Source organism: Actinia tenebrosa, unplaced genomic scaffold, assembly GCF_029948245.1.
Source record: "Actinia tenebrosa isolate PJP-AT-01 unplaced genomic scaffold, QUT_ActTen_1.0 PGA_scaffold3__52_contigs__length_22856419, whole genome shotgun sequence".
NCBI lineage: Eukaryota > Metazoa > Cnidaria > Anthozoa > Actiniaria > Actiniidae > Actinia > Actinia tenebrosa.
This window is the reverse complement of record NW_028292580.1, coordinates 22464695-22478252: the sequence shown is the minus strand read 5'-3', so window position 1 is coordinate 22478252 and position 13558 is coordinate 22464695. Positions and strand designations below refer to the sequence as shown.

Here is a 13558-nt window from a genome sequence, read left to right as displayed (position 1 = left end):
AGGATGACATGTTAAAGTTTTCACCGACAACTCTGTGGTCCTCCACAGTAAAAAAAGTCGATCGTCGAGACCTTTTTCTTAAATTGGGGAGAAAACTTTGTGCCTCACAGTATGAAGTCGTACACCGAAGCAAGCGAATTTTAGTTACACAAAATATTCATGATCATTTAAAGACTCACAAACCCCGAAAACCTAATCCAATTTCTTTTCAAATCGTCAATCAAAAGCACAGTCAAATTTTCAAGATTAAATTGCAGTATATGCAATGACTTTTTGATGAACGCACAGATGTGTCATGTTTTGATTGACTAGGAAAAATATCAACAACAAATAACTGTGCTCGTGAAAGTTATTAAAAAAACTAACTACGCTGTTCAAAGTTTATTGAATAAGACCTGTGCAAATAAAATGATGTATACATGTCAGTTCTAGTTTTTATGAAGAACTCTTGCAGGTGTCTAGTTTCTATTTATGGTTTTGAATCATTCCAAACTGAGTGAAATCACAAAAGACAAAAAATTCAGTGACTTTCAACCAAGATGGCGGCTATGAAGTCATGGTGCAAACGAAGAAAAAAGGCTTTGCACCATCACGCCATGACAGGAGGCACAACAATATATAGTTTTTCCTCTGGGAAACAGAATTCTTCGTCATGTAGTAAATCAGATTAAAACAGATTCAATTGTTCCTGCCTCCTGTCATGGGTGCCATCACGTGATGGTGCAAAGCTTGTATATAAAGGAAAGTCAACCGCATCGTTCATGATCAAAGGAGGAACGATTTCATGCGAGAAGTCGAGTCTTTTTTATTTTTCGCAATTCAAATTTCCACATAAAAGAAGGTTTTTCTTGCAAGGAAAATGGACGTAAACTCAACGACAAAACTTTGCCCATATTTAAAAATTTCTCACAATGATGACTCCAGAAATTTCGTAGTCACAGCTGACATCATCTGTGTCATCATCAACGCGTTTCTCTCAATACCTTCAATGATCCTTAACTTACTTCTGATTTTGAGCATCATTAAAACACCAAGCCTACGAAAACCATCGTTCATTTTGATTTGCTGCCTCGCTGTTACAGATTTCGGAGTTGGTCTTCTTATTCAACCGTTATTTATCGCCAGAAAAATCGCATTTCTGTATTCAAATGTTGAAGTTTATTGCTCTCTCTTGAAAGCAGGGAACGTGCTGTCTCATATCGTCTGCAGCCCGTCTTTTTTCGTCGTCACTGCTATAAGTATTGATCGTTATTTTGCGATTCGTCTTCAAACAAGATACAAGCAAGTTATCACAAATAGGAAAGTTTATAAGTTTCTCATCGGCTGCTTGATGGGGGCGTGCTTGGTAACGACGGCAAGGTTCCACGCAACGAGACCAGAACATATGGGATACGCTGCAGCACTCATGTTTATTCTTCTTGTTGTCATAGTATGCTGCTATATCAAGTCGTTAAACAAACTCAAAGCTCATCACGTACATATACATACCCTCCATACACCATCGCAACGGATTATCCAGACAATTCTTCACAAGAAAACTCTGAAGACGCTTCTCATTATTACATCCGTGCTGTTTATTTGCTATATTCCATTTGTGACTGTTGTAATTGTCATTTCAAAGTTTGGTAGGAATCGATCATTGACTATTGCTTGGGAAGGTACAGTTACTTTGGTTTATGTTTACTCGTTTTTAAATCCTGTAGTTCATTTATGTCGATGTAAGCAGATAAGACAAGCATGTGTAGCTCTAATGAGACGAAATAAGGTTGGGGTTGCAATGTTAGAGCCTAGTGTTTTGAGCTTTCAGTCAACACTGGAGAAGTACCGATGGAAAAAGAATGTGAAGAAAAGTGAAAACTGAGCAAGGAAAGTAAAAAAGTGATTATAACGAACGAACGGATGTATGAATAAATGAACGAACGGACGGACGAACGCAAGGATTAATGGAAGGAAGGAAAGAAAAAGAAAAAGGAAGAAAGGAAGGAAGGAAGGAAGGAATGAAGAAAGAAGGAAAGGAAGATGGAAGGAAGGAAGGATGGAAAGAAAGAAAAAAGGAAAGAAAGAAAGAAAGAAAGAAAGTAAAAAGAAAGAAAAAAAAAAAAAAAAAAGAAAGAAAAAAAAAAAAAAGAAAGAAAGAAAGAAAGAAAGAAATTTTCTGAATGAATATAAAAATTTACAAAAGACTACAAAAAGACAATAAACAAAACATTTATTTTATAGTTGTAATTAAGAACACGCAAGCATTCTGAGGCAATTTCGAGCAGACGTGTACTAGAGCAGTTTTTTCAATTAATTCCTTCAATTAATTTATTCTAAGTATACATAACACTCTCGGAAAGCAGTATTAGTTAATTCATTAATTAATAGAGTAGAGTTATATTATATGTTTTAATGAAGTATTATTATTATTATTATCAATATTATTATTATTATTAATATTATTATCATTATTGTTATTATGATTATAATAATAACAATAATAATAATAATAATATTATTATTATTATTATTATTAATATTATTATCACTAATTGTAAATCCTGAAGAGTTTCACTGTGTTTAAATAAAGTACCTATAGCTTCTTACATACTGCAAAAGGTATATGATTTAGGAATTGTCAAATTTATGTCGTCCACTGTCAAGTTGTTTTCACTGAAGATAGCCAACAATGCATTCATGACAGCAGGTCAATCACACGTTTAAATTGATTATGTATGAGACTATATTGAAACAAATACAATTTGATTTATTTTTCGTTGATGTAGTGTTGTTCCTTACAGCCGTGTTTCACAATAGCACGCGAGGAATCGTCGTCACCATAACGCAGGTTTTTGTGGACGTCAATCAAGGCGTTTCCATGACATTCCATAAGCACGTGCCCTTGAAAACATTGTATTTTCCGACAATGTCATGGAAACACTTTGATTGGCGTCCACGGTACCAAAATCCTACTTTGCTGCTAAGCCAAACTGTACGATTCCGCTATAGACCCCTTGCATGTGACAGCTGAATTTGGAGAACAAATCAAAGGAATTTAAATCTTATGAGAACTTGAATTCAATTTGTTGTGCAATTCAACTTTTTTTAAATTCGAGTTGTTTCGTCTACATGGATAAAATAACTAGGTTAACAATCATCATCTAACTATACAAACAGTCTAGTTTTGAGTCATTAAGGCCTAGGGCAAACGTCGAACTTTCCATGCACTGAACATAATTACATCAAAGAATGCCGCCTCATTATCACCTGATATCCATTGTTTTTAATGAGTTCGGTGCATGGAAAGTTCGACGTTTGCCCTAGGCCTTACTTGCAAGCAAAAAAAGTCGTTCGAGAAGAAACGTTTTGCTTCAGTCTTGCAGGCACATGGTTTTGACTGCCTGCTTTAAACGCCTTCTTCACCGGAGCCAGAAGTAAACGTTGAATGTTTTATATCTTTGGTGCAATGTGCAATCATCATCTAACTGTACAAAACGTTCAGTTTTGAGTTTTGCTCCAGGCTTGCAGGCACATCGTTTTGACAGCCTTCTTCACCGGAGCCAGAAGTAAACTTTGAATGTTTTATCTTTGATGCATATTCATAACACCATCCAATTGCTGATCCAGTAACATGGCCCACACCATATCCAATTCCACCTCCAGCTAAACTTCCTACAACACCGAATGTAGTCCCAATTACCGACCCAACAGTGGCACCAGCGATATGACCAGCTGCTTTGGAACCAGTAGTGACAGTGTTGATTTCAAACTGGCTTTCTGATAAGCGCTCTTGCTTCGTCTTCTTGTGATCCTGGTATACATAATAGACTGCAAAACTTGCTTCTATCACACCACCAACTCCGAATCCGATAGGAGACAAAGGACTGGATATGGCCCCCACAATTTCATCTGAGACGTTTCCAACAATTCTCAATAAAGCAGGAACGCCTTCAGAGATGCCGTATGTTTTAAGACATTCCATTGCTCCACCAACGGCTTTTACAATATCCCAGGCTCTCTTGTACCACGGCTCGACTTGCAAGCTAGTGTTCAGGCCACACTTGCACCAAGTGACGAAGTGCTCGCAGTTGTTGTTAAAGGCATGGTAGTCTCGTTCGTTTTTCCTTGACTTAGCTCGTGAAATAACATCATCGACAGAAAACCTTTGGAGCTCTTTAGGCCACTTTCTTATTTTTGCCTGTTAAAACAAACAAACCGTAAGCAATAGCAAAGAACTTTTTCAAGATCTTAGATAATCTGGTAGATCTAGGGGGTTGATATATATTCAGTTGGCTAGCACCCCCCCCCCCCCCCTCTTAAGGAAACTGATATACACACAAGTTTGTTCAAAAAATAGCGCAAGTGGCACTGCTAGTAATCGAATTTCATAGAAATTCGTTGAAGATATCCATTTATTAAAGGAGATTTTGATGTGGGGATATGATGTCGTTATATGTTTTATATTAGTTGAAATAGTATATAATACGAAGGTAAAAACTGTGGAAGCATACAAAAATAATATAAACGGAAATGGAGGTAAATCATACATTTTTTAATCATTGCTGTTGAGAATTGTAAGTAAAAAAATTTATGACCACTTCCCAACCTTAAATATTTTTATGTGGCGTCCTATTTAAACAGGATAAATTTTTAAATAAATTTTCTAGTTAGCTAAAGTTTTTTGGGGGGGGGGAGGGGGTACCCTCCTGTAATGCAATATTTTTGCCCCCTAAATCCCCCCACCTCCAATACCCGTAAAAGATGAATGGTCCCAAAATGAGTGAAAAATCGTAGCTGATCAATTTCCGTGCCATTAAGTATATCGAATTCAACCTGATAAAGAAGAATTGAAGAAGTATTTTTTTGCATGGTTTAAATTATGACTTAGTAACTATTAAGAAAGGTAATTTGGTCCTTACTCTCTTCTCCTTCACAAGAAATTCGTAAGTCAATTTTCCTTTTCGTATTGCTCCAAAAGCAACGATATTGGATGATACAACTGATTCTGAGGATGCAGAGAAGCCACAACTTGGCCCACCGTATTCGATTACGTGAATTATGTTGTCTCCATCGACCTCCGTGCACAAAAGATGGTGGTCATACAATCCACCGGACCCTCCTTGATATAAAAGATGGTCACCTTTTCTTACATTCTTATCTTCGGAGCTAACTAACTCTTCTTCAAACATCCCCTTTTTCAAATATTTGTCAAGAAATTCCTTCTGTTCTTGTAGTGATTTTTGTTCGAGTTCCTTCCATTTGGCTTCACTAAGTTCTTTTGGCCTTGGACAGTCATCGTTCTCAGCAAGAAGTGCAGTATACGGCGTAATGAATTTAGCTTCGCTCTCTCGTATTCTTGACATTGAGAGTTCGTAGATTGATTGGTCATGCAAATTCTTCAAACCGCTTGGCCGTTTACTAGTAATGTACGCTTCTAAACCTTATGATTAGTCTCTTCCGTATGTTAAAAGAACTTTCCTATCTTATCTCTCGAACTCACTCTAGTGACAGACTTTCTTCTTCTTGTGAAAACTGCGTATCATGTGGACGAGGACGCCATAGACATCATCTGGTATTGGATCATTTATAGTTCAGTCAGTATGTGTTATTTCAAAGAACCAAGCGCTTGCGATGTACTGCTACAGTGACCTAGTGACAAGAAAGGGACTTCTCGGAAATGATGGGTCTTTAAGAATCCATTACGTCATACCAAGAGAATATGATCTAGTTCATTCTCTCTTGGTCATCAGTTTGGTACTCATGTGTAGTGCCTTGCGCAAGACAAGCTCGCCGATCCAAGTGTCACTGAAGTCTGCCAGAAAATTCCTTTTCCAAAAAATCCCGAAAAATACCATACACATATCGTACCTCAGCCTCAGGTCCATTTTTTAACATCTGCTAAGAACAAGGAATGAACACATCAAATGCAAGGATGGAAGGAATACTGGGAAGGAAAGAAGGAACAAAGGAACGAATCAAGGGTGGAAGGAGTAAGAGAAGAAAAAAACTAAATTAGCTAACCAAAGATTGCACTAGCTGAGAATAAAAGGAGGAAAATAGAAAGGATGGAACGAATCTGAATCAAGGATGAAACTAATAAAGAAAAGAACAAAGGAGCGAACGAGTCACATCTATGACATCCAGCAGACAAAACATTTGAACGGTTTTCCAACAATGTAACACTGAAAATCAACTTGATTGACTTTTTTAAAATCTAATTGATAATATTTATTTCAGTCCATTGCAGTTGCTAATTTAACTGAAATAATATTTATAGCTTTAAACTAGAATTTATAACGAATTATATTCCGACTTAACACAGTCAGCCGAGCAATCACGTGAACGTGCAGAACAAGTTTCGATGTTTCCTTGGAAACGGCTCACTAAATTATTAACTATGCAGCGGGCAATAAAATGTTGTTGACCGGTAACGACAATACCGGAAGTGATTTCCCCGTTTTTCGATTACAAAATCAAAAAATTTAAAAAAATCAAACAATTGCTATGTTTTCTTTGACACTTGCTATATAACAAAACGCATTTAAGAATTGATTCTTTAAATAGTGAATATTTGATTGTGAAAATAATTCGTCATTTGAATGTCGGGTCTTTGAGATACGAAGGTTTATATTTCCAGTATGTTAATGACTATGACGTAACATAAGGGATTTGAGTTATTTTGTGGCAACTTTTAATATTGAACGCTGAACATTTTATGAAAACAAATTTGTAAGAACCTTTACGTGAGTCACGAGTAAAAGGGTGATGCTTTTAAAATACTGTATTCCAGAACGAGTGCAGTGTTGTATATTAAATGATCCCTTATGATACGTCATAGTGATTAACACATTGGGAATAAAAACCTTCGTATCTTAAAGACCCGACATTCAAATGACGAAATATTTTCACAATCAACTATCCACTATCTAAAGAATCAATTCTAAAAATATTGTGCAAAGGCTTATAAGCACTTTAACCGAAACCGCGGGAAAGTTTGTTGTGTGTTTTGTTGTCCCCCGACGGCGATGTTTTCCTCAGCTTCACCTCGTAGTGAGCAGCGACAAAAAGAGACTCTTTTAATATATTTCTTGTGTCTTTCATCCGTGTCTTAGCAAATTGAATTTTAATTTTGATCTGATATGAAGAAAATCAATACTATAATCTTCAGTCAAGAAAGGGGATCTCCCTAGTTCTTCTTGATTCATGCTATTTACCTACATTTCGCTTTAATAGTCTTTTAGTATAGCAGCAATATCGAGAAAAACTTCATAGTAGATGATAGAAAGAAGGCATTTTTGAGATTAATCACTCATAGTACGATATATGCAAGGTTTTTAGGCATTCTTGGAAAAGAAATGAGAAATTTCTTTTTTTAATTAAATAACTTTGTGTAATTTGATTCATTGGCTAAGATTCGTCTGTTCGCTTTGGATGGAGGGGGAATATTCCCAGGGGAATTTCCCTAGAACACAATTGTTTACACTTTTCAGTCTGTTTGGTTCGACATTGATGAAAACCTTACTAACTTTACCGAATCTTCATGAAGAAGATTCAGTATTTTGTAATTGCTGTTACTGATCACTGTCCTCTAAATATAAAAAATACAAAAGCCCGGAAGTCTGACCGGACGTAGTCATGGTAGACGACAAAACATTAGAATGTGCTTCGAGAGCAACTCTTTCTATTGGACAGTTTTAGTGGTTTCCCTTATTTGGTATTCGAATGACATCATAAAAAGATCCCTCAATTCCAAGAAGTCAGTTCTTTGTTTTAAGTCGCTGGCGGCCGCAGTTATACTACTGAAAATACTGTCTTAAATCACTAAGGATTCAAGATGCCTTCGCCGTACTCGTCCAAGCATGATGAATGGAAGCATAAGATGGACAAAGCCCTAAAAGAAAGCGAGCAATGCTCACCATTAACGGGCAGAAGACTCTATCCCTCGTATGACTTCGACAGCAACCGCAGTTGGGTCGAAGACAATTTGTATTCCTCGCCGGAAAATGATTTTTTGAATGGATTCTTGAAGGGCAAAACAAAGACGAATGGATGTGTGCAGCACACAACTATAAAGCCCTCGAAATTCAATGACACGGTTTTAAAGAAGCCATTTTCGGGAAATGATTTCTTGGATGGATTTGCTTCAACCCAGACAAAGAGGGATGAATTTCTTCAGCAAACAACGAAGTCCTCAAAATCCAATGACTCTTCTGGGTGTCGTAAGTTCCTTGATGAGCAAAGAAAATTGAAAAAATCCAGATCGACTGCGGGCCAGAGTCCCTCGCAAGAGTATACAAGGAAACCACCAATTGCTTCAACCCAGACAAAGAGGGATGAATTTCTTCAGCAAACAACGACGTCCTCAAAATCCAATGATTCTTCTGGATGCCGTGAGTTCCTTGATGAGCAAAGATGTCTGCGGAGAAACTCGCGATCGACTGATCAGAGTCTATCACAATTTACAAGGAAACCAATAACTGCTTCAATCAAGACACCGTCGCCATCCACTTACGATCCATGCATGAGAACCAGCACAACCACGATCCGTCCCACTAGCTATGAATGCCTAAAAATAAGCGAAGCCGAATGGCAGGAAATAGAGGAGAAATCACAACAAGAGCAGAAAATTTTTTTAGGCAAATATTTGAAAGAGGGAAAGTTTAAAGATGTGCCGGTTAGTTGCAGAGAGATGAATGTGAGACGAGGTGACCATCTTTTCTGTCAAGGAGCACTTGGTGGGCTCTATGATCACCATTTTTTGTGCACGGACGTCGATGTAGACGACCGCATTCACGTCATCGAGTACACTGGGCCAAGTGTTGGCTTCTCCGCATCCTCACGATCTGCTGCAGAATCTAATCCTCTTGCTTTTGCAACGATAAAACAAGGGACAATGACTTACGAGGAGCTAGAAAAGAAAAAGGTAATTATCAAATATCGGTTTTATTGTAAAATTATAATATAGGAACTTCCAAGAGACATGGTACATAGACCATGGAAAATTCATACTTGAATGCTTTTAGGATGAAGTCAGAAAAAAATCTTTAGGGCAGATCAAACCTTAAAATAGCCACTGGGCTGATCTAAGTCAGGGCATGGCTAATTTTAACTCACAGATAGAACCCTGAAACAACCTCTGGGCTGATCTAAGTCAGGGCATGGCTAACTCACAGATTGAACCCTGAAACAGCCTCTGGGCTGATCTAAGTCAAGGCACGGCTAACTTACAGATTGAACCCTGAAACAACCTCTGGTTTGATCTATGTCAGGGCATGGCCAACTCACAGATTGAACCCTGATACAACCTCTGGGCTGATCTAAGTCAGGGCATGGCTAACTCACAGATTGAACCCTGAAACAACCTCTGGTCTGATCTATGTAAGGGCATGGCTAACTCGCAGATCAAACCCTGAAACAACCTCTGGTCTGATCTAAGTCAAGGCACGGCTAACTTACAGACTGAAACAACCTCTGGTTTGATCTAAGTCAGGGCATGGCCAACTCACAGATTGAACCCTGATACAACCTCTGGGCTGATCTAAGTCAGGGCATGGCTAACTCACAGATTGAACCCTGAAACAACCTCTGGGCTGATCTATGTCAGGGCATGGCTAACTCGCAGATCAAACCCTGAAACAACCTCTGGTCTGATCTAAGTCAGGGCATGGCTAACTCACAAATCGAACCCTGAAACAACCTCTGGGCTGATCAAAGTCAGGGCATGGCTAACTCACAGATCAAACCCTGAAACAACCTCTGGTCTGATCTAAGTCAGGGCATGGCTAACTCACAAATCGAACCCTGAAACAACCTTAAAATTTAGAAAACATTTCAGTGGTTAAATTGTATACTCCATTGTGAAGTGGTGGGGAGCGGTAAACCCGAAACCACGTGCACTACGCCACCCATGCCAATATTGATAATAAATAATTTAAAAACAAAAAACAATAGGTTGAAGATATTTTTCAGACAGCGTGTAAAAAAATAAAATTCTTTGTTTTAGTTGCATTCATTTTCATGCTAGGGAATGATACTTGGCCAGAAATTGAAAAAGCATTTCACACGAGCTTAAAGGTTCTATTGAATTTTTACTGTTTGTTTCAGTTCTTTCATTTGTTTTAACAGGCAAAAATAAGGGAATGGCCCGAGGAACTTCAAAGATTTCCTGTCGATGACGTTATTTCAAGAGCTGAGTTAAGGTTAAGAAAAAAGGAACGTGACTACCATGCTTTTGAGAACAACTGCGAACACTTCGTCAATTGGTGCAAGTGTGGCCTGAACACCAGTCTGCAAGTTGAGCCGTGGTACAAGCCTGCCTGGGATAGTACGAAAGCCGTTGGCAGTGCCGCACTTCAAGGTCTTCAAAGATACGGCATCTCTAAGGGTGTTCCTGCTTTTCTGAAAGCCGTTGGCAACGTTTCAGATGAAATTTTGGGCGCCATATCCAGTCCTTTGTCTGCTGCCGGATATGCTGTTGGTGGTGTGATTGAAACAGGTTTTGCAGCCTGGAATATATTTAAGGACTACAAGAGGATGAAGGAAGGCCGCCTATCAAAACGCCAGTTTCAAATCAATTCTGTCGCTACTGCTTCCAAAGCAGCAGGTCATATCACCTGTGGAATTGCTGGGTCTGTTATTGGCTCTGTAGCTGGTCCTCTGGGAAGCATAGCCATGGGTGCAATTGGATATGGTGTGGGCCATGTCGTTGGATCAGCAGTTGGATTGTGCTATGAATATGCACCGACGATAAAGAAAGCATTCCAAGAGAAGGTCATTGCTCCCGTGAAGAAGGTGGTCAATACGTGTGTCAATGCAGTCAAAACTGCTGGCAGAAAGGTCTGGGAAGGAGTGAAAAGCATTTTCTCTTCTCTATTCTCTTGGTGGTAAAAACAACAAATACTGTACCTCTGGTGAGATTATATAGTGACTGTCAGCTATATAGTGAACACCATATTAGTGAGTACTCTATAAAGAACTGTCTTGCTTTAAATAATATGATTATCTTATAGTATATACACCTAATTGAAAAAACGTAGTCGGGTTCGAGAAGGTCATATCATTGAAGCTAAGACCGAAAAGGATTTTGGGTACTCCGGAATGTGTATTATATTTGCATATAGACATGTGAAAATGCACAGTAGAGTAAAGTCGGTCGACCTAGATTAACAACATGCCAAAGCCAATGATGCATAAAATGTGCACAGGAAGGGAAAACTGCAATACGCATGAAATTAGCATAATTGTTTGTCTTCCCTTTGCTCCCCTTCGGTCTTAGCTTTGATGATATAACCTTTTTTTGAACCCGACAACTTTTTTTCAATTAGGTATATAGATATATAATAATAATAATAGTAATAATAATAATAATTTAGTAATTTAGTTTAAGAAAAGAAAAATTGTATTTGGTATCTATGTAGATATATATGACGTATAGATTATCTCTTCACATATCCTACAATAAAATATATAGCTATTTAAAATAATAAAAATAAAAAGAAAGAGAGAAAAAGAAAAAGAATAACAAAATATACTATAATAAAAATATATCTACTAATGTATAACCATAAAATCTATTTAGTAAAAATTAATCCTAATAATATATGTTTAAAAAAAATAATGGCAAACATTTATATATATATATTTTAAGTAATAATAATAATAATTATGATTATGATGATGATGATGATTATTATTATTATTATTATCTGACGGGTTATTGTCGTTAAAATTAGATAACCTTATAGAAAAGTACTAATCTATTTAGAAAGCAACGTCCATTTTGATCCTATGCTGTGCTAATGAGGAGAGAGATTCTCACTTTAGCATACTAGATACAACATCAACTATAAGTGCTTGTTATCTTTATAGGATTAGAAGATGATTATAATAATAGTAATAATAATATAATAATATTTATTTATACACGATAAGTTATATACATCGTAGCTGATGTGGTCGTGTATTATTATTATTATTATTGTCATTCCCTCGAGTATTATTTCTTTCTTCATCAGTCATGTTTTCCCATCTCAGACCACATGTCATTCCCTTGAGTATTATTTCTTTCTTCATCAGTAATGTTTTCCATCTCAAACCACATAAAACAAGTTGAAAGCTATATTTGCACTTTTGCACTTTTTCTGCTTTTTTTACTAAAATGTCCAATTAGGTGCATATTTAACATACTTGCAAAAAAAAAAAGAGCCCTTTTGGCAAAAATGTAAGTTCTAACATATTTACTGCAATCCCAGCAAAATAGCTTGCAGGCGATTCTGTATAAATCTAAGATTAATTGCTGAAGGAGTCATAGGAATCAATGAGAATGATTATTTTTGAACATTTCATTTATTTCAGTTGATAGCCTGATACGATTTTACATTTATCGTACATAAATAGATGTTTATTTAAAAATTGCACAGCACAACTTTTTCAAAGGAGGAACTTTTGCACTAAAGTCCTAAAGAAGGTGTACCTATTCAAAATACAAATTAAGGATATTTTCTAACTTGTTTGCTCACAATTTCGGCATTTTGTTTGAAGTAGATACTGCTCATCTTGAGCTGATTTAAACTAACATCATACATTTTAAAGAAATACATAACTCCACATTTTAACTTGAGATTTTCCAGATTTTGAATTAAAACTTTTGACCATAATGGTTGGCATATTACTTTATATCTTAAATATATGAATGACAAATTTATGCCCATCCATACAGTAGCTATGAATCTTAGAGTGACATAAATTTATGCCCATCTATACAGTAGCTATGAATCCTAGTGTGACATAAATTTATGCCCATCCATACAGTAGCTATGAATCTTAGAGTGACATAAATTTATGCCCATCTATACAGTAGCTATGAATCTTAGAGTGACATACATTTATGCCCATCTATACAGTAGCTATGAATCCTAGTGTGACATACATTTACGTTCAATCTCAATAACGAATCCAAAAACGGTTTCAATTTATGTTCCAATAAATGAATCATAAAATGACATATATTCATGCTAAACTGTAAACTGTAACAAGCTAGGTAAAGGTCCCTCATTCACACGAGAGATTTTTGCTATGATTTACTTCAAAATCACGATAGAAATCGCGGTGAGCATACCCACACAAACTCCTCGTTCATATTAAAGCACGAAATGAATTTTTGTTCAAACAAAGCAAATATTCACTTAGAGCGACATAGAATCATGCGTGCATGAGAGCCGAAACGAATCAAATGCAACATGCATTTGCAAGGTAATATTAATTTTTGAAAATTTATGTTTAAACTTAGCATATTAACTTACGCTCAAGATAGAAAATTACTTGAAATTGATGTTCAAACATTTTTAGTAACTCAATTGTGTTGACGAGATGTAAAACTATTGTCTTTGTCGTGTCCAGATATAATTGGCTAAGAAGAACACGACTGCCATATTGAAATCCGAGAGGAGAATGGGTACTAGAAAATAAATCTGAAATTTTATAAATATTCCATGACATATAATGTTACTATGTGGTTGTGTGTAGAATCTCACTACCTGTTTCATGGGTTAAATGTAAAGGTGCTGACACACGGTGCAAA

At 36.7% G+C, this 13558-nt stretch overlaps 2 protein-coding genes across 2 annotated transcripts; one reads left to right on the top strand and one right to left on the bottom strand.

The window, feature by feature from the left end:
- Positions 1 to 2192: 2192 nt before the first annotated feature.
- Positions 2193 to 6177, bottom strand: LOC116294262 (uncharacterized). The gene is made up of 2 exons (XM_031701821.2): positions 4899 to 6177; positions 2193 to 4177 (listed from the first exon to the last, which is right to left on the bottom strand). Exons 1-2 carry the CDS (start codon positions 5340 to 5342, stop codon positions 3461 to 3463), a joined length of 1161 nt encoding a protein of 386 aa, XP_031557681.2. The 5' UTR covers positions 5343 to 6177; the 3' UTR covers positions 2193 to 3460.
- Positions 6178 to 7727: 1550 nt separating this feature from the next.
- Positions 7728 to 13466, top strand: LOC116294261 (uncharacterized). The gene is made up of 2 exons (XM_031701820.2): positions 7728 to 8902; positions 10105 to 13466. Exons 1-2 carry the CDS (start codon positions 7814 to 7816, stop codon positions 10864 to 10866), a joined length of 1851 nt encoding a protein of 616 aa, XP_031557680.2. The 5' UTR covers positions 7728 to 7813; the 3' UTR covers positions 10867 to 13466.
- Positions 13467 to 13558: the final 92 nt, after the last annotated feature.